Source organism: Temnothorax americanus, unplaced genomic scaffold (assembly GCF_048541705.1).
Source record: "Temnothorax americanus isolate GAGA-0224 unplaced genomic scaffold, ASM4854170v1 Scaffold21, whole genome shotgun sequence".
NCBI classification, from domain to species: domain Eukaryota; kingdom Metazoa; phylum Arthropoda; class Insecta; order Hymenoptera; family Formicidae; genus Temnothorax; species Temnothorax americanus.
The window spans coordinates 655,293-674,330 of NW_027509349.1; the positions used below are offsets into that span (position 1 = coordinate 655,293).

The 19,038-nt window shown below is 36.3% G+C and overlaps 4 protein-coding genes across 6 annotated transcripts; 2 read left to right on the forward strand and 2 right to left on the reverse strand.

Annotated features, from left to right (window-relative positions):
• Nucleotides 1-144: 144 nt before the first annotated feature.
• Nucleotides 145-8,516, forward strand: Gpdh1 (Glycerol-3-phosphate dehydrogenase 1). 2 transcript variants are annotated; one of them, XM_077406678.1, is made up of 8 exons: nt 145-304; nt 1,214-1,391; nt 4,476-4,616; nt 4,709-4,850; nt 5,326-5,438; nt 5,584-5,814; nt 6,056-6,255; nt 7,560-8,516. In XM_077406678.1, the coding sequence occupies exons 1-8, from the start codon at nt 270-272 to the stop codon at nt 7,615-7,617; spliced, it is 1,098 nt and encodes a 365-aa protein (XP_077262804.1). In that variant the 5' UTR covers nt 145-269; the 3' UTR covers nt 7,618-8,516. The 2 variants fall into 2 exon arrangements, with proteins under 2 accessions (XP_077262804.1, XP_077262803.1); XM_077406677.1 differs by lacking the exon at nt 145-304 and adding an exon at nt 331-469.
• A 134-nt stretch (nt 8,517-8,650) lies between these two features.
• Nucleotides 8,651-17,493, forward strand: LOC143897780 (glycerol-3-phosphate dehydrogenase [NAD(+)], cytoplasmic). Its single transcript, XM_077406680.1, has 8 exons — nt 8,651-9,045; nt 10,080-10,260; nt 15,140-15,280; nt 15,349-15,490; nt 15,946-16,058; nt 16,244-16,474; nt 16,677-16,876; nt 17,311-17,493. The coding sequence occupies exons 1-8, from the start codon at nt 8,999-9,001 to the stop codon at nt 17,336-17,338; spliced, it is 1,083 nt and encodes a 360-aa protein (XP_077262806.1). The 5' UTR covers nt 8,651-8,998; the 3' UTR covers nt 17,339-17,493.
• On the reverse strand, nt 10,382-13,978 carry Tpx-4 (thioredoxin peroxidase 4). Its single transcript, XM_077406691.1, has 5 exons — nt 13,783-13,978; nt 11,368-11,524; nt 10,985-11,202; nt 10,797-10,872; nt 10,382-10,648 (listed from the first exon to the last, which is right to left on the reverse strand). Exons 1-5 carry the CDS (start codon nt 13,863-13,865, stop codon nt 10,520-10,522), a joined length of 663 nt encoding a protein of 220 aa, XP_077262817.1. The 5' UTR covers nt 13,866-13,978; the 3' UTR covers nt 10,382-10,519.
• Nucleotides 17,328-19,007, reverse strand: LOC143897785 (complex III assembly factor LYRM7). 2 transcript variants are annotated; one of them, XM_077406695.1, is made up of 6 exons: nt 18,849-19,007; nt 18,233-18,305; nt 18,079-18,149; nt 17,882-17,963; nt 17,651-17,786; nt 17,328-17,458 (listed from the first exon to the last, which is right to left on the reverse strand). In XM_077406695.1, the coding sequence occupies exons 1-5, from the start codon at nt 18,870-18,872 to the stop codon at nt 17,686-17,688; spliced, it is 351 nt and encodes a 116-aa protein (XP_077262821.1). In that variant the 5' UTR covers nt 18,873-19,007; the 3' UTR covers nt 17,328-17,458; nt 17,651-17,685. The 2 variants fall into 2 exon arrangements, with proteins under 2 accessions (XP_077262821.1, XP_077262820.1); XM_077406694.1 differs by lacking the exon at nt 17,328-17,458 and having other exon boundaries at nt 17,494-17,786.
• Between the last annotated feature and the right edge of the window lie 31 nt (nt 19,008-19,038).

Genomic DNA, 19,038 nt, shown 5'->3' on the forward strand with positions numbered 1-19,038 from the left:
TCCGAGCTTCAGAATTTTATCGCTACATCTTCCCTCCTTCCAGCACGCGGGGAGTTCTCCCCGCGGTTCCCCCACCCGGCCCGAAGATACATTCTTATCAAGCTGGACTTCGATTGGCGTGCGGCGTGCGGCACGACGCACGCGTCGGGGCACCAGGCACCAGTCGCACATCGGCGTCCGGACGAAGCGGTGGTTCTCGCGTCTCCACGCTCGGTCTCCACCTCGTCTCCTCGACCGCGTCGAAGCGTGTTCGTGTTCTCAAAAACACCATGGCATCCGTGTGCATCATCGGCTCCGGCAACTGGTGAGTCCGGGAGGGAGGTGGAACGGAACTCCTCGGGGGGATGGCGACATTCGGCCGGGCGCTCCAGAGTCCGGCGTCCTCGTCGGGAGGAATCGTCGACGGGACGACACGGGGCACGGTGATCGATTCGCACGTGCCCTTCGCGCACATGCGAACGTTGCACGCGTACGCTATAATTGTTGTTTATCACGCGCGTGCTCCGATCTCCGTTCTCCGTCGCCGAGGCGCCTTTTCGCGCCGACGACGGGAGGAATGTCTCGCGAACGCGGAAACGGAATCCGCGTTAAGTTTGTAGCACGGCCTGATGTCCATTCCGATCGTTAATCACGTGCCGAGCGGGAAAACTCGTCTCGTTGGAGCGCGCGGTCGTTCTGGCGCGGGCTTCGCACGCGCGAGTGCTCAGGAAATTATAATTATAAACATTATGGTAGTATCGGGAGAGAATTAAATGAGTCGTGTGAGCTGTATCTCGCGAAAGATAAAAATTGACGCTCTAGAACCACCGAAGCAGTCAAAATGACTTTTTAAAGTAAATTTCTAGAGAAATTGCAATTATATAACGATACATTTTCGAGATTTTCCGTGGCTTTTGCAATATGTAAGCGATTAAATTGATTAATTTTCTTTTATCTCTTAAAAAAATATATATGTATTAAATTATTCCACTAAATATATATATAAATTTATATAGTAAATTTTTACATAATAAAATTAATCGTTGGTAGTTCTAGTGTTAATCAAAATATATTGGATTAGAATAGAGACGCAAGACACTCCAAGTCGAAGCTCGACCGATATGTAAATTAAGAGCGTTTTCTCATTTCGCTTATGTCTCGCGCATAACAATTCGACTGTGATGCACGAAAAGTTAATTGGATTGGAATGCTAATCGCAATTAAAAATTCACAGGGGCTCGGCCATCGCGAAGATAGTCGGCGCGAATGCGAAGAATCAGAGCAGCTTCGCCGATCGCGTTACTATGTATGTTTACGAGGAGATTGTCGACGGCAAGAAGCTGACGGAGATCATCAATCAGACGCACGAGAACGTCAAGTATCTTCCGGGACATAAGATCCCTGAGAACGTGGTAAGACGAAACCGAGACAACACTCTAAACCGCGACTCTTTAACATTGTTTGTCCATTGCGGGTTGTTTGTGTCTCATCGCGATAAAATTTTCACTATCATTATAAGCACATATAACGATAAAATATTGTGCAATAATCCGTATACTCGGAGATATCGTGTTGAATGATAACACTTTATACTTTATAACGTATTTCTATTATTTAGCTATTTATATGTTATTTTTATTGGATGATCGGTTTATCCTTTATAAGCGTTTTAAACAAATTTTGACAGCTCCAGTTAATGAATATGACGAGGGTAAACGACCTGTGGAAACTTATCACGTTTTTACATTCTTCACATTTTTAAGCTTCATTCTACACTACATTTATACGCAACGACTTTACCGGATGTACTGATAGACTCTTGGGAGAAAGTCTCTAGAAATTTTTTATCCTGCACCAATTGTCGCAAAAATTAGTCGTATACATTAGTCGTGACAAATGATGTAGAACTCATTAAGCAAAATATTAGCAGTATGCTGGCAGATTCGAGCAGAATATCACGGCACATTGGCATCAGGTGTGTCCGCACTAAGCTCGTGTTCTATCAGTAGAGAGTCTACCGATATAATGTGGCAGCAGATTGCCAACAGAAACCGAACAGAATCCGTCGTTACGTAATTCAAGTGAGATATATCATTTACGGAATGTAACGATTACGAAACGGCAGATTCCACATGGTTTCTGTGATTAATTTGTCATAATATTACGTTGGCAGATTTTATTACATTTCCGCTGGCATTCTGCCAGCAAAGTTTGCGGTGGACACTTTGCAAAATCTATTTTTGACTGTCTGGGCACTCGTCAGTTTTTGCCCAAAGTTGTTATTTAAATATTATTATTATTATTATTATTATTTAAGTACTATTTGTCATCTGATTTGATTCTGTGATACAGAAATTCCAAGTTCCAAGTTTGAAGTCCCCGGGAATCATTGTTCTCCTTGAAGATATCTGATATCTGTTTGTTTTTAGTTTCTGCCGTGCCTCGAATGAGAGAAGGGAAACAGATAAGCGACCGGCTCGAGTCCAGTAATCATTGTCGTACTACGAACACTGACACGCCGATTTTGAACTTTAATCGCCGTGTACTCTGACCGCGATCAAAATAGTCGTATTGATTTACTGCACATCTTATCCACCGCATCCTCCGTTGTCACAATCACGAACGTTCTCCCGACTATTTCTGGCGTTTATCAAGATCTTGTACTTTTCTTCTTTTTTCTTAGTTTCTTCTATTTCTTTTTCCTTTTTGAAATCGTTACTTTCAGCTTTGTTTGACAGAAATAATTAAGAGGATAATTAGGATGATTAAATTGTAATGTGATTAACTATGAGATTTTATGAAACTGCGCTCTTGGCCATATATCTCGTGAGAATATTCCCCCTCTTCTCCGTAAGAATCGCTGCACGTGTACAAAGCCTCGGCTAAGAATAGCACGTCTTTATGAAACATTCATTCTTCGAAGACATAATTCTATAGGCGCGATCGACTAACAATAAGCCAGAGTCGCGTTGAAACAAAGGCGGGGAAGGGATCAACTTGGAATGCATTTCCATCTGATTTTACTAGAGAAACACGTAAAGAGGATGTCCCGTGTTGCTATTTTTTCAACAGCACGTTATTTCAGTTAATTTGGAGCTGTTTCTCGGCTGATATTATGATAGACGAAATTTACGTAAATTTGGAGATATCTGAAAATTTTGAGTAAGACACCAAAAAATTTTACCAGACAGTAATTTCATTATATTCAATTTAATGTTATCAAACTTGAAAAAAATACGTGCGTTCGGACAAAAAGAGATGACGACAACGGATACATGGCTAATGAACCCGATCAAAACGGAATTCATCAGTGATCTTTTTACCTGAAAATATACAGTATTCGCACGTCATTGATCGTTACATCACTTTTTATTTTAGTTGTATTGCACTTGGTTATATCGTCGATATCACCTTCTTTCGAAATACTTTGGGTATATTGAACGAAAACAAGCTACAAAGATAATTTGCATCTTTAAACCGGTTTGTCATTAGCTATGCGCGGCTTTCACATCTCATACTTTTAAAGGAAACCGAGACAGATATCCAGAAGTCCGAAGTTCAGAGGCAAAAGAGAAACAACAATCTCGAGCCGAGAATCGCAGAGTAAAGATCTAAGAACTTAGGATACATTGAAAGTCTCAGAAGTGTAAAGTTCTAGATATTTTTGTGGTTTTTATCGAGAGTTCAACGTTCAAAAATACAAAAAAATCCGCTGCGAGACTCACTTGGTATAATCATATTTAGTAGTTCTGAAAGGGGGGAATTGTCAAGCACTGTTTCGTGAAGTTGTAAAATTAAAAGTTCTCTTCTTGTTTTACCAAAATTGTTCATAGCATCGCCTCGATTTTTAACATTATACGCATTGCCACTCACGAAATATCGACTTTGAAAAATACTTTATCAATCTATTTTTCTCCTAGCTTATATTTCCAATCGTTTATTACTTGGAAGCGTCCCGATTCTCGGACATCTATTCTAAATCGCTTAAAGAATTTGCGATAAAAATTCTATTTTAAATACGTAAAAAGGAGCGAAACAAATGGAAATGATGCTCGTCGTATTTTCCGATAATTTTTTGTATCATACCGATTCGATGGAGCGATATCCAAGGACGCGTTATTTTCTACGTATAATTGTTTTTACTTATCATCGAGGATTAAAGCGAGCGGAAAACGCCTCGCCGATGCGAATTGCGACATTCTTTTAAACAGTACATATCGTCTCAACACTATCGTCTTCTGATCGTAAATTTTGCCTTCCCAATCTTTAGCGACTTTCTTACACTTTTCGATATTCTTCTAAAGTTTCAGAAGTCTTTCTTTTTTCCTTTCTGGAGGAATCCATTTAAATTCCCCCTTTTTTTAGAAATTCTATTATTTGACATCTTTATTTATTTAAGCCAAATTTATACGAACTCAAAGGGCGACCTTTTGGTTGTTTCACTTATTTCCATTCTTACTCCAGGATTCAGTCACTTGAGTGTCGATTCGTTTCAGATTGCGATCCCAGACGTGGTGGAGGCTGCGAAGGACGCGGACATACTTATATTCGTGGTCCCGCATCAGTTCATCCAAAGGATATGCAGCACCTTGCAGGGGAAGATCAAGCCCACCGCCGTCGGGCTGTCGCTGATCAAGGTACATCTTAACATCTCGATCTCCCGTGTACAATTTTTCGAGAATATCGCGTGTAGATTCTTCAATCTACATATTCGGAATATTCTTTGTAGGGCTTCGACAAGAAGGAGGGTGGCGGCATCGAACTTATCTCTCACATTATTTCGAAACAATTGAAAATCCCAATCTCGGTGCTGATGGGCGCTAACTTGGCTTCCGAGGTGGCTAACGAGATGTTCTGCGAGACCACCATTGGTGAGGAGGAATTAAAATCCCGATCTTATACTTAACTATTTGAGAGATATCAGTTTAATCGCGATAAATAAGCAACATTTTAAAAGATATTACGTTAGATAGTGTTACCTTTGCGGCGATAATGTTTTGCGACAGCATAGTTGTTTCTTACAACATCGGGTCGCGTAATGAGTTTAATTGATTAATAAAAAGCGTTTCGCTGATTTTAGCTATCTTGTATTTTATTGATCCGGTTCACGTCTCATTAACATTTATGATTCACAGCGCTCAAATGCGACGCAGGGTTTAATGCAGTTTTCAATTAAAGAGCTCACTTAGCGTACAGTTTTAAATCAAACGTGGAGATTATAAAGCTCGTTATCAAGCTGTAGGAAACTTGATGTGAATCGCGTGTATAACTCCTGTTTCTCAAGTACATAAATTTAAAGTGGTTTGCTAATGAAATAAGCTCTGCAATTCAGATTGGCATTTACAGGCTGCAAGGACAAAGTGATGGCGCCGGTACTTCGCAACTTGATCCAGACATCGTATTTCAGGGTAGTAGTCGTCGAGGATGTGGATTCTGTGGAGTGTTGCGGGGCGCTGAAAGTGAGAATGACTATTTCTTCTTGTTAATCTAATTTTAATATTTATATCAAATTTAATTAATTTTATGATGACTCTTTATTCTTTTTTTATTTTAATAAGATTTAGATAATACGTTGATATGCATATTTGTATTAACGTTTTATAGAACATAGTTGCCTGCGGCGCTGGTTTCGTCGACGGGCTGGGTCTAGGTGACAATACAAAGGCCGCGGTCATCAGGCTGGGCCTCATGGAGATGATCAAGTTTGTCGACGTATTCTTCCCGGGTGGGAAATTGGCGACCTTTTTCGAGAGCTGCGGAGTGGCCGATCTGATCACAACGTGCTACGGTGGGCGCAATAGGAAGGTCTCAGAGGCCTTCGTCAAGTTTGGCAAGGTCAGTAATACAGGATGTGTCGAGCTTGACATGAGCATGCACCATCTTGATCAATTTTGCAATCTGGCTAATTCTGGCGGAATTTTTATATTATATATATTAGATTATATATTAAGCATCTGTTAGAGAAGTTTTCCAGAATACAATATTTCAACAACTTGATATAACGTATTCATATATATATGACTTCGTATTTACAAATTGTTGTGTCGTATAATAACGCAATGATTATGATTTGCAGTCGATCGAGACACTGGAGAAGGAGATGCTGAACGGACAGAAGCTGCAGGGCCCGGTCACCGCCGAAGAGGTCAATTACACGCTGAAATCTAAGAACATGGAAAATAGGTTCCCATTATTCACAGCAATTCATCGGATTTGCATTGGTGAGCTAAAACCGACGGACTTAATCGACTGCATACGCAGCCATCCGGAACACATGTAAGCTCATAATTGTTATCATTTTAAAGGTGATTCACTAACGTAAAATAGAGAAAATTAGCCCGCTTAGATTTATGGACCCTTTATCATTGAGAATTTAATTAATCTGCTTTTAAAAAGGCGCAAAATTTTACAGATTGACAACTTCAAGAACATAAATTACTTAGAGTTTCAAGTATCTAACATTCTGCAATTTTAAACAGAATCATTTTCAAACACTGTAAAGTGAAAAACTCACTTATAAGATAAATTAGCAGAGACTTGATAACGCAATATATGGAACCTGTGCCAATCTTAAACCAAGTCTAATCGTGTTCTGACTGTAAAATCTTACTACAAATTTATTACATTGTTCAAAATTTCAATGGTTCCAAGGTTTCATGAATCTATAATTTCAAGGATTCATAGGACTCTAAATTTTATAAAATCAGGATTCCAAATTTTCAGATACACGCAAACACGATTCTATGAATCTAAAATTTCACGGATTCATAATTTCGAGAATGACTTTATGATTTAAAGTTTTAATGAAATTTTCATTCGTTTTTAATACAAATTGCTTAAATTTTGATTTTGCGATTCCACGATCTATACATCGGTTTCTTACGGATCCAAGGGCTCTAAAAATCATAAGTTCAAAATGCTCGAATAATTTAGTCAATAAAATTCCCGTATCGTGTTGAACGCGATCGATAAATAAATTGTTACATTTTACAATATGAATATATGTACATATATATTTTATCGTGACAGAGATTTTATTCAACGTTTTAATCGAGTAGATGAATTAGATCTATAGATCCTCCCAATCGTTGATTGTTGTATGCGTTGCCGACGAATGAATTCCGTTATGTAAACCGAGAGAGAACAAATATAACTAATTGTTTGTTGATAAAAAGAATAAGACTTAGCTCTTCTGTCCCTTGTTTTTCCTAGAATCTTAAAGTCTCCTTTCGTTCATGCATGATCAAACTCGAGATCCTATTTGACTTTTTCCTAATGAAATTACATGTAAGACCATTTCGATAAACTTCACGAGTGATTTTCGCATTGAGATTATTTAAAGAAAACAAAATGCATAAAGACATATATATAATAGTGTGCATTTAACGTATTTCATATGAGTATATATGTTGACTGTATATATATACTATTTAATTAAAGATTGTTCACATATTTTTTTAACACTGTGTTATACTCGTCCATTAGTTAGCTGATGCGAAAGCTATTTTTGGGGCTGACGATAAATATTGCGGGAAATATGTCGGCCTGAAGGGGTTAATTCGCATTCACTCCGTATTTAGGGACGAGGAAGCCTCGCCGTCGTCGATGACGCTCAAGTCGCCCAAGTGCCGTCTTTGAGGATGCCGAGCGTCGTTCCTCGGGGGAGGACTGGTCGCCATTGAAACGCCAACGACTTAGATCGTATGAAAGCGTGCTAGTTCAGTGATACATTGAATTAATTCGTCGGCGTTAAACCAAAGTGAAGCATTAGTTGTTAAGCTGGAGTCGGGATTCCTGTTACGTTGTTAATAATTACCATAATTCCAATATTAACGTAATAATTGTTTATTATGTTTTTTTTATATATTACGTTTGCAGAGACGTTATTGAACCTGGAAAGCTCATTTTTACGTGAGAAACTTAAAAAACGTTCGAGTAGCAAACAAGTAAGATGAGCGAGTTCGAAACAAGAGGCTCTTTCACGAGATGATCAATGTATTCAAACGATGTTCGATGCAACTGTGATAGTTCATAGACTTGCGTATGTGTAAACTGTGATAGTTTATAGGTCGAAATAATTCATCTCATTGTGGTTACTAATTACTCTTTCACGCATGGCAAAACTTTTTGAAAGATTTTATCTTACTGCGTATATATATAAGAATCATTCCTTAGAGTTTCCTATTAATAATTTCAGTAAATATCGATAAGATATTCAGGCGTTTCTTTATAAGGAATCGTATTCGTTTTTTTTATATCATAAGAGCTATAATGTTCCGCATAATGAATAATAGAATGCGATCGTTGTAATTATAATCAATATTAGATTTGTAATCGATAATTATTTCAACAGAGAATTAAGCAATTTGTAAACACTCGAACTGCTTATGTTCTCTCTTTTCTCTCGACTCTCGTAATTCCTAATCTTCAAACCTCCTTCAAACTTCGAGTAGACATACAAAAATAAAAATTTGTTGACATTTATTAATTGACATGTAAAAATATCTTAAATATTTAATTATATCCAATAGAATAGGGGTATGCCGATCATATTTATTAAGCGACCGCTTTATTCCTTATACTTTTTTATGTATTCCACTCGTAGAAATGTTATCGTACTCGGAAAGTTTTGTCTTTTGTCAAAAGCTTGGCGAGTACTAAATTCAAGATTCAAAGAACGTTGCGCTCTTTGTTGTCTGTTAAATATAAAATCGAACAGACGGACGCGCCGTCAAGGGTCAAGTTTAAATACGCGACCTTAACTCATTAACGCGATTATCAGTGGGTTGCTAATTTCGTCGTGACGCTTCGTCGTTGCAGCACTCGTTCTCATCTCATCGGCTGGCCCTGGTCCAGAGCTTGCGCGCAAGCCGCTAAGAAAATAATTCACAATCGCCGCTAAGGTCAGCCGTCAGCGGGCTTTTAAGTCAGTCGGTCAGTCGAGCCTCGCGATTGATCGGCCGTCGATCGGGATTACCATTATTTGTCATCAGGAGAAGAGAATTAAAAGAGACGAGAGATGCCAGATGCGAAGAAAAGAGTATGCATCGTCGGCAGCGGCAATTGGTAATTTTCCTTGTGCCAAAAGGCTAATTAATTAGGAATTAGTTGCGTGCGTTTCTCCCCGCTTTCTTCTTTTTCTCTCCTGTCTTGTATTGATTCATTGGACTGCATGTGTCTAATATTTGTTGGAGTGCTTCCATTGAGAGATGAAAACTATATATCTTCTTCAGGTAAGTTTATATAATCGTAAACTAGTGTTAAATAATCGCTAGAAAATAAATTCGGAAGAGCCTTTTGATACTTATAATGTCGAAAAATTATCAATAAATTATAAACTAATTAATATTCAATGAAATTGCACTGTTAATTAATGTAATACTAAAGATTGAATGAGTATATAATAATCACATATTATAACAATAAAATATTTTGTAAAAGTTTTATAAAATAATTTTTGTAATGATAAAATAATAATATTTTATTATAAAAAAGGCCTATATATATAGATATTCGTTTTTTATATCGTAATATATTAAAAGGTAAAAAAATATATATTTTACCTCAAGGTTGAAACCAATTTTGAAAATCAATGATAGGCTAAGCTACAATTTCATTTGATTTAGTTTGCGGTGATAAACGCGTCGCAATGCAATTGTGTTGTCGGCTTTGACGGCCGATTGTTCCAAAATTAACTCGGCGCATCATCATGTAATTTTGAAGGCTCATAATATGCAACTACATAATGTGCATCAATTTAATAAAGCAAATTTGCGATAATATGTATATCTATAGTTAATTTCAATTTTTTTACCATAATTAATAACTATAAAGTATATATATATATAAAATACATAATTATATAAATACATAAAATATGTGAAATATGAATAAGTATATATAATTATTTATTGTATATGTATTAATTTAGTTCATTCGATCATGTCCATTTAGTATATTTTTATATAATATTTATATATTTATATATTTACATATATATATAATATTAAGTTATATATTATATATTATTATTTATTAATTGAAAGCAACATATTATTTGTGCAAAGAATCTTTTTATGACATGCGATAAATCGTTCCAGGGGCTCGGCGATCGCGAAGATCGTCGGGGCGAATGTCATGAAGTACAACAACATATTTGAGACTCGAGTGACAATGTACGTATACGAGGAGATCATCAACAACGAAAAATTGACCAACATAATCAACACCATCCACGAGAACGTTAAATATCTGCCCGGTCATAAAATTCCAGAAAATGTGGCAAGTATCTCGAATATATTATCCTTTTTATTTACAATCGATGTTCGATATCAATTGCAAAAAATCAGCAATTTTGTTTTAAATAGATATATTTACGGGCATAATTAATAATTCGTCGTAGTTGCCGAGTAAAATTTTTATTAGAGAAAAGTTTGTCGTATTACAATCTTCTTCCAAAAGCATAGACTCGCTTTAAGGCGCTGAACTAAAGCTATTCGGACGAAGCGAGTAGAAACATGTAGCAAAAACGTTTTTATAATTAGTAATTAGTGGTAGTGCGGACGTAGACCTTTCCGGACGGCATGGATACGCGGTCGACTCCTTCTGGGAACAGTTTCGGGATATCCTCCTCTTTCACTGTCGGCAGGATCATCACTTTCTCACCGGGCTGCAATGGCATTCGCATATAATTAAATCAGAAAAAAAATCCATCATTTCGCAGTCGTTATTGAATTAAGTTAATGTAATTTATCGTCACAATTGAAGATAGATACTATCGCAAACGGCACGCAACGAAAGGGAAAGATGAGACTCACCACCCAGTTGGCGGGAGTTGCTATTTCCGGCCTTCTGTCGACGAGCTGCAGCGAATCGATCACACGCAATATTTCGCTGAAACGATAATAACATTGATTAATATAACGAACTTAAATAGCACATGTGCTCGATACATGAACGCAAAATGTTTGAACCGTATCAGATGCGCAGCATTCAATCAACTTACTCGACATTACGCCCAGTGGAGGTCGGATATTGCATGGAAAGTCGCAGGCGATGATCCGGACTGATGATGTACAGTGATCGAACGGTCTGAGCGGTTTCCGGATCGTCCTTGCTTTGCTCGTCGATCATGTCCAGTTGCACGGCGAGCTTGCGGTCAGGATCAGCGATTATGGGATATGGGAAAGCGCCGGGAATGTCTTTGCAGTACGACTTGATGTCCTGCGACGATGAAAATTAGGAATTACACTTAAAAAATCGATTACAAACAAGACTAACCCAGAATTAGTTCGAAAATTGTGTTAAAAAAAAAAAAGAAATAGAAGTGCGTAAGAATTTTGAAGATGAACGAATGACATCGAATGTAGGATATTAAATGATGCCTACATTAACCCAGTCCACGTGGTCCTTGAGCTTGTCGACGGAATGAGCCAGCAACTTGGTGTTACGCTTTTCGAAGTACGGCTGATGCACCGCAATGCGACCCAGTTCGGTGGTGCACACGGGGGTAAAGTCCGCAGGGTGAGAGAATATGACCACCCATCTGCAAAGAATAAACGTTAATCAGATCAGATATATTAAAAAATTGATTATAAAAGTTTTAAATTATATGATAATTACACACCTTAAATATAAAGTTATAATTTTATATTCTAATGTATATAATTATATAAAAAAGTATATAACTTACAATTAACACTGTAGTGTTATATATCTATATATAAATTGCACATATTTTATATATATATAATATTCTCTTTTAAATTTTTTAAATATAATTAAAAATATATTTAAAAAAAAACACATTTATGACATAAATAAAACATTAAATTTATTTTTTAAAAACTCCAAAATTGATTCGAGTGATATAAAAGCAAAATTTGATTGAAATTAATTCCTACATGATTTCAATACCAAAATTTTAGGCGATATCAGTCAAGTGTATGAATTCCCGTTGACACGTGTCGTAATCGCTCCTGTTACGGCACTTATCAGAAATACAATGATATAACCGGTCACAAGATTACCCTGATTCAAAGTGCGACACTTTCAACCGCGAGCACTCAATATAGTCGAGCGCTCGCTTTGGTATCGTGCCAAGGGTAGACCCCGTTGTTGCAATATACATTTATTTCAGCTCACGGTCGTCCTTCGACTCTTCAATGCGAGTTGTCGGACGAAGATTTGCAATTCATGCGCGACACGCTTACAATAATTCATTATTTACGACCAAATTATTTGCGACGACGGCCGTTACAGCCACCGGCTGAAATACGCGGCTGCAGGGCGATACAAAATTTGATCTGTCGCTCGAGCACTCTCGAAAATTCAGAACTCAAAATCTCTCATAAAAGTCTGGGCTCCAGGTGCGGATAAGGTCGCACCACCTTTTTACTCTATAACTGTAAAAGTCTCATAATCCGATCTGAACGACTACCACGGCTGCTCAATTTTCTTCGGTAGAGGATCATAGTTCAAACGAAAACCAGGAAAATTTGATCTTGGGCGAAACACATAAAAGCGAAATAATAGTATATTGATCAGCCCGTGGCGTATTTACCGTGACAACCGTTCCGCATGGATAATATCGAATATACTTTCCCCTAAATGTACCATAACGTAATACGTATATAATTACTCCTCTTCTTTATAGCCATTCTCAAAAATTATTAGCTCACTATATGTTATTACGCAAGTAATCTCATTCATTTAATCTAGCGATCGTATTGATATGTAAAGGTATAAAATCTTGATAACAAAATTGTTTGTACGAAATTATTTAAATTAAGTCTCTTACGTAACAATCGAATAATTCACATATCAATAAATTTCGTTGTCATCAATAAGTAATATATAAAATTATATAATTTGTTATGCTTGAAAAATATATCTTAATTCCTTCTCATCTCAAAAGTAATTAATTGTAGATTAATAGCCGTTTGGTTTCCATTAGCCATGATGTAAGAGTTGTCTCCACACAACAGGTTGTTATCTTCAACAACCTGTCGCTGATGTTTGCCACGATGGAGAGGCTCTATTCTTGGATCGCTCACTTTGCTGCAGACCATATAATACGCAATAGAGACAAATGTGCAAATTCAACTGTTTACTATTCGCATCGGTTCTAACATGATTCCACCTCGCAATCACCGGACATGTTTACCGGCGAATCTATATAATAAAAAAACAAACCGGATAAGATTGCTCGTGCAAATTGGTTTTGCAATCGATATCGCGTTATCTCGCACTTTCTTACCATATTTTGCTATATTAAGCGAACATTTACATTGAACTTGACTTCACATAACGAAATCAACGAGTTCGTGACTTGCGATAAAATTTGGCAGGAGGGGACTTTTGTGTTCTTCCTCCGGTGTACTTTCAATACGGTATACATGCCTTCGAGAGATTTCGAAAATTAAAAAAAATTGAAAAGAGAATACGAGATAAGATTAACGTAAATGGATGGGATCATATAACATACGTCGCTTCTTACGAATTAATGTAGTTATTATTTAAACATATTAAATGAATATATATAATATTTAAATAAAATGTTATTGACAGACGGCCAATTTTCGAGCAATCAAATAAGGATGTTAAAGAATAGATTAAACCAAACTTGTAACTTTAAAATTTTTAATAAACAAGTTTGCCAATCTATTTTTTTAAATCCTTATTTGATTGTTCGAAAATTAGCCGTTTGTCACTTTTATTAGCTGCTGCCTTTATCTCGAGCGTAATATAATTCCTTTCATTAAAATATTATTATATATGTAATATTGTATAATAATGACTCACGAATTGCCCTGCCAGTCGTAAAAGTCGATGGGACCCTGCGTGGTGTCGGCTTTAAAATTCGGTACGAGAGTGTTAAGCCTCATTATTGCTCGTCCTTGAACGTTTTATGGAAGAATTACTCGAATCACAATCCCGTCTGTCTCGATGGAAGGCTTGCCGAGCACTGATGAGTAGTGATGAGTCGAGAGCCGATCTGGGCGAGCTAACGTTATCCGCACGCTTGTCCATGCGCTTTATATACGGCAGATCGTTTCTATAACATGATGCAAACGTTAAATCATGCAACACGTCCCATCAGATATCGTAGCTCCATATCCGATCTTGCTGATACGCCGGATGTTTGGATGAGCAGACATTATAATTCTTCGATATCGATATCGGATGAGATTGACTATTAATTATCTCTATATCTGTTATTTAAAAAAATAGAGACACTTCGAGAAACAAACCTATTAAAAGTAATCGTAATGATAAGGTATTACTAGATGATGATTATTAGATGAGCATCGCATAATTATCATCCGATATCGATATCTGAATTCATGCAATCTTTAACCGTAGGTAATGGTGAAATCAGCTTTTTGATCTCAAACTAGTCAGCTGAAATGACAAATCAATCTTCATTTTCTTGCAAATTTTCATATTGTGTGTGTATACATATATATCTATATAATTTTATTTATATATATATATATATATATATATATATATATATAATGAAATTTATATATATTATATTATATTACAGTCGCGTGCCATAAATTCTGTTCCGAAGAAAAGCGAATTTATTTTATCGTAAACTAAAATAAAAAGCAATATGAAATGTATACCTATTTTGTTGAATTGACCAATCACAATCATAACTATTTAAAATGTCCATCTTTTTTGTCTTCGTAAATTTTTTCAAACGATCGGGCTTCAAACGCTCCTCATAGCATGCAATATCTCAATGAATATCGACGCTGTTCCTTTACCATATCAATTTTAAGAATCTCGATATTTCGATGAGATTTAGAATATGCCTTTTTCCTAAAATCTTTTTAGACGAATTTATCTGAAAAGAATAATTTATTCCCCACTTTCTTCATGTTTATTTAAAAGAATAATTGTTCGATTTATATATTCGCTGCGAGTTTATCCGCTCAAAAGAACAACAAGATTATGTAAAAGAAATGAATAGTGGGGTGTAACATCTACGGAGTACAACAAACTCCAATACTTCTTAACAGCATAGAGAGATATGTATTCCAACTTTTGTCTAATCTCTTCACAATCTATCCAATAATTTTAAAAAGAGACAGATTTATAGAAATGCAGGTATTTTAATCTCTGTAAAATTTTCTCGATACTCTTTCAGGTCGCCGTGCCTGACGTTGCGGAGGCAGCGAAAGATGCCGACATCCTCATCTTCGTTATACCACATCAGTTTATTCGCACCCTGTGCTCGACGCTGCTGGACAACATAAAACCAACTGCAGTCGGCCTTTCTCTCATTAAGGTACGTTTCAAATAGCACTTCGTCTTTATTCCAACGCATTAGATTAAGTTGGCGAGTTTGAATTGAAGGGTTTTGGTCGAGGTGAAGGAAACAGTATCGAGTTGATCTCCAAGATCATCGAAAAGAACCTGAGAATACAGTGCAACGTTCTGATGGGCGCCAACCTGGCCAATGAGGTCGCCGAAGAGAAATTCTGCGAAACTACGATCGGTAAGTATTTTCGTAATTTTGCATTCAAGAATACATGGCGCGGATTTCCTGGATTATCTATTTTGACTTTATTCGTATTTACGCAGTAAATTTTACAACACTACCCTGGTGAAAGATTTTCTTATAATTCTTCACATAATTTTTCAGAATTTTTGTATAAATGTTGTAACTTTTTACAAAGTTTCTTAGATTTTTTATACAAATTGAAAGACTCTAGAAAATGCTGAGAAAGTCTACATCTTTTTTAGAATTCCTTATATATTTGAAATATCTTTTATTCTATAATTTCCAAAGAAAACTTATAAGATATAAAGAAGTGCAAGGTATTTTTTTTTTAATTTTCATAAATCTAAAATATAAAAAATTCTTAAAAACATTATGAGAATTTCTTGGGCCAGAGTACCCCCCACCTACCGTTTAAAGACTATGAAACAGTCAGACACATGAACTAATAGGGTGCAAGGACAAACGACTGGCACCGGTGCTGAGAGACCTCATCCAGACTCCAAACTTCCGAGTGGTCGTCGTGGAGGATTGCGAGACCGTGGAAGTGTGCGGGGCTCTGAAAGCAAGTAGATCACTTTCAAAGGAAATCCTATGTGTGAATTACCTTACTGACACCGCATATACTTCAATCGTACTTGTATTTTCTCAATGCTGTTTTGTTATTGTATCCAAGTCCTAGGTGACTGATGCACTTCTATCACTTTTTACTTCATTTCGCTCATGGGTTTGATTATGTTTCGATCACAGAACATCGTGGCGTGTGCAGCTGGCTTTGTAGACGGCCTCGGGCTGGGTGACAACACGAAGGCCGCGGTGATCCGATTAGGACTGATGGAGATGATCAAGTTTGTCGACACCTTCTACAGCGGTTCCAAGCTCTCCACGTTCTTCGAAAGCTGCGGCGTCGCGGATCTGATTACCACTTGTTACGGAGGAAGAAATCGCAGAGTTTGCGAGCAATTTGTCAAGACTGGCAAGGTAAGAGATTCTAAACGGGTCCTTGTGTATTTCTGTTCACCCGCGCAACTGACTTTAGCGATTAAAACTCACTTTCGCAAACTCGCTTCAATTTGGAGTAAAAATTTTTCAATTGGTATCCAAATTGATCTGGAAAATTCGCATTACTGCGGTAATGGTGGAACAACTCGTACGTTAAGTAACGTGTAATATATCGTTGCAGACTATCAAAGTGTTGGAGGACGAGTTGCTGTCCGGACAGAAGCTGCAAGGACCGGCAACAGCGGACGAGGTTCATGACATGCTGAAGGCGCGCAACCTGATAGACAAATTCCCACTATTTACCGCAGTGCATCGCATCTGCACCGATCAATTGCGACCGGCGGATCTCATCGACCAGATCCGCAGTCATCCTGAGCATGTGTAAGATCTCCACATAGAGTTCAGGGACCTTAGTTTCTGGTAGCGTTCGTTATAATTTCTTAACGAAGCTCATTACTGACGATCCAGCTTTTCCATATAATATACGTTTCCCTAGTATGGTTAATATAGAACAAATTCCGCAATACGAAGTCTTAAAAATGCCGATTAATTCAATACCGCATAATTTCATCCAATTAATAAATAAATGCTACTTTCACCGAATCCATTCCTTCAGGTTCGCTCCAAAGACTCTCTTCATGTACTGAGACCCCCTCCTCGCTAAATTCTCGAATAGAAATTGCGATAATCTACATTCTTCACATTCCTTACATCCTGTACACGTGAATAATATTATGCAAGATATATAGGAAAGGTGAGACGTTCAAGGGTACCATAATTATAAATATGCGAAGCGATTTCTCTATATGTTTCAGAATGAAATTGGAGGAAGGAACCGCATAGTTCATGCAGAATGCATGAATTTTCAATGTGGAATGTAGAAACAGCCTGTGATATCGAGAACGAAAGGATTTAGCCAGCAAAGGCTTGTACATACTTGGAACTTTTATTGTAATCTTATCGCTGTAAATAAAGATTACTTTAATTATAAAATTAAATAGTATTTTTCCATAAAGGCCACTAAACATGTATTTTTTTATGCTCATACATTTATGATACACCTATATCCTATATAATACATTATGTACAAATAATACAATTTCAATTTTAAATAAGCAGATGTTTACAATCTGACAGTAAATTATTTTCAATTACCTTTAATTGTTCGATATTTATCAATATCATAGATTTTAGTCTTTACCGTCTTTAGTCTTTACTTTGCTTGATTTATGATCTTTTTGATTCTTATATGGCATATTATCTACCAAAACATCTGGAGTAATTCGCAGCGCTGAAATTAATTTAAATTCCCTTATTAATCAGATATAAAATTAGATATCGCGACTGATGTTTTGCTCATTATTTGGAATTCATGATTATTATTACCTACTCTCCCAGGTGCCGTTTTGACCGCCTGTATGACAGTCGTTCGTACTTCATGCTCGACTTCCTGCGCAAATTTATTTAACTGAAACAACAATAATAATGCGATGCTTCTGTACAAGTTTTCTTTAGACTTAGATTATAAAGTCCCGCAACATTTCAATCACGTATTATCTATTTATTTGAAACAAGAGATATACCTCTTCAATTGCCGCCTGGTTTGTGACATTTTTATACTTTCTGTACTCATTGTTTATCTTATCCCTCACAACTAAGGAACGATAGAATAAAATACTGTTAAAAATGCAAAATTCATCAGAACGTAGATTATTAACAAAGTGCAAAATATATTACCTTGCAACGCATATTCATCACCTTCGAACGTCTTTAATCTTGTTCTATGGAGTTTTTTGAAGACTCGTAGGACCTGAAAACAAATATTATCACGAAAGTAGATAAATGGCTAGAGAAATACATGTAATAAGCAAAGTATGGTCTTATTACAAAGTTACAAATATGCTACTTATTAAAACATATTTTCAAATATAGGTGAAATTATACTGTTGCTTTTATACATTCTACATAAGTGGCACATTTCTAATTTTAATTAAAAAATAAAAGTTACATTTTTTTAATTTAAGTATGGTATTTATGATTGTTCTAGAAGAGTAAAATTTCTCATTTATCAAATATATCTGCATACATCGATATGCACCATAATACGTATAAAGAATTATTTATTTACTAAGGAACAACTGCACTTTTTATAGTTTACATATTTATTATATCTATATTTATGTTCTTAAATATTAAAGGGAGTAAAGTATATTATCGCTGTTTTAATATTTATCATAAATATCATAAATATGAAAATAAATAATGTACGAATAACCTAAAAATATTGGTAATAACCTTAAAACAATTACTATTATATCTATATAATCTACAAATTAACTAAACAACAATTAACCTCTCGTCGAAGAGAGTCACCCATTTATGGAAATTCTTGCAATTATTTCCTGTTCTAACAATGATAATTTTTTTACTTATTGCATTAAAAAACTTGTTAAAGGCCGTATTACAACTACGGATTATTGGATCGTCGAATGCGGTGTCGGCGGTGTGAATCCTCCATTAGGCTGATATTTCACGTTTGTCGG

Coding starts and splice junctions, on each gene's coding strand:
- Gpdh1 (XM_077406677.1), top strand. CDS start 345: ATGGCGACATTCGGCCGGGCGCTCCAGAGTCCGGCGTCCTCGTCGGGA. Junction 1,392..4,475: donor ATAAGATCCCTGAGAACGTG/GTAAGACGAAAC, acceptor GATTCGTTTCAG/ATTGCGATCCCAGACGTGGT. Junction 4,617..4,708: donor TCGGGCTGTCGCTGATCAAG/GTACATCTTAAC, acceptor TATTCTTTGTAG/GGCTTCGACAAGAAGGAGGG.
- LOC143897780 (XM_077406680.1), top strand. CDS start 8,999: ATGCCAGATGCGAAGAAAAGAGTATGCATCGTCGGCAGCGGCAATTG. Junction 9,046..10,079: donor ATCGTCGGCAGCGGCAATTG/GTAATTTTCCTT, acceptor AAATCGTTCCAG/GGGCTCGGCGATCGCGAAGA. Junction 16,475..16,676: donor AATTTGTCAAGACTGGCAAG/GTAAGAGATTCT, acceptor ATATCGTTGCAG/ACTATCAAAGTGTTGGAGGA.
- Tpx-4 (XM_077406691.1), bottom strand. CDS start 13,865: ATGAGGCTTAACACTCTCGTACCGAATTTTAAAGCCGACACCACGCAG. Junction 11,203..11,367: donor ACCACGTGGACTGGGTTAAT/GTAGGCATCATT, acceptor TCATCGTCGCAG/GACATCAAGTCGTACTGCAA. Junction 10,649..10,796: donor CAACTCCCGCCAACTGGGTG/GTGAGTCTCATC, acceptor ATGCCATTGCAG/CCCGGTGAGAAAGTGATGAT.
- LOC143897785 (XM_077406695.1), bottom strand. CDS start 18,872: ATGGGTGACTCTCTTCGACGAGAG. Junction 18,306..18,848: donor GTGACTCTCTTCGACGAGAG/GTTAATTGTTGT, acceptor ATTTGTTTTCAG/GTCCTACGAGTCTTCAAAAA. Junction 17,964..18,078: donor ACCAGGCGGCAATTGAAGAG/GTATATCTCTTG, acceptor TTGTTGTTTCAG/TTAAATAAATTTGCGCAGGA.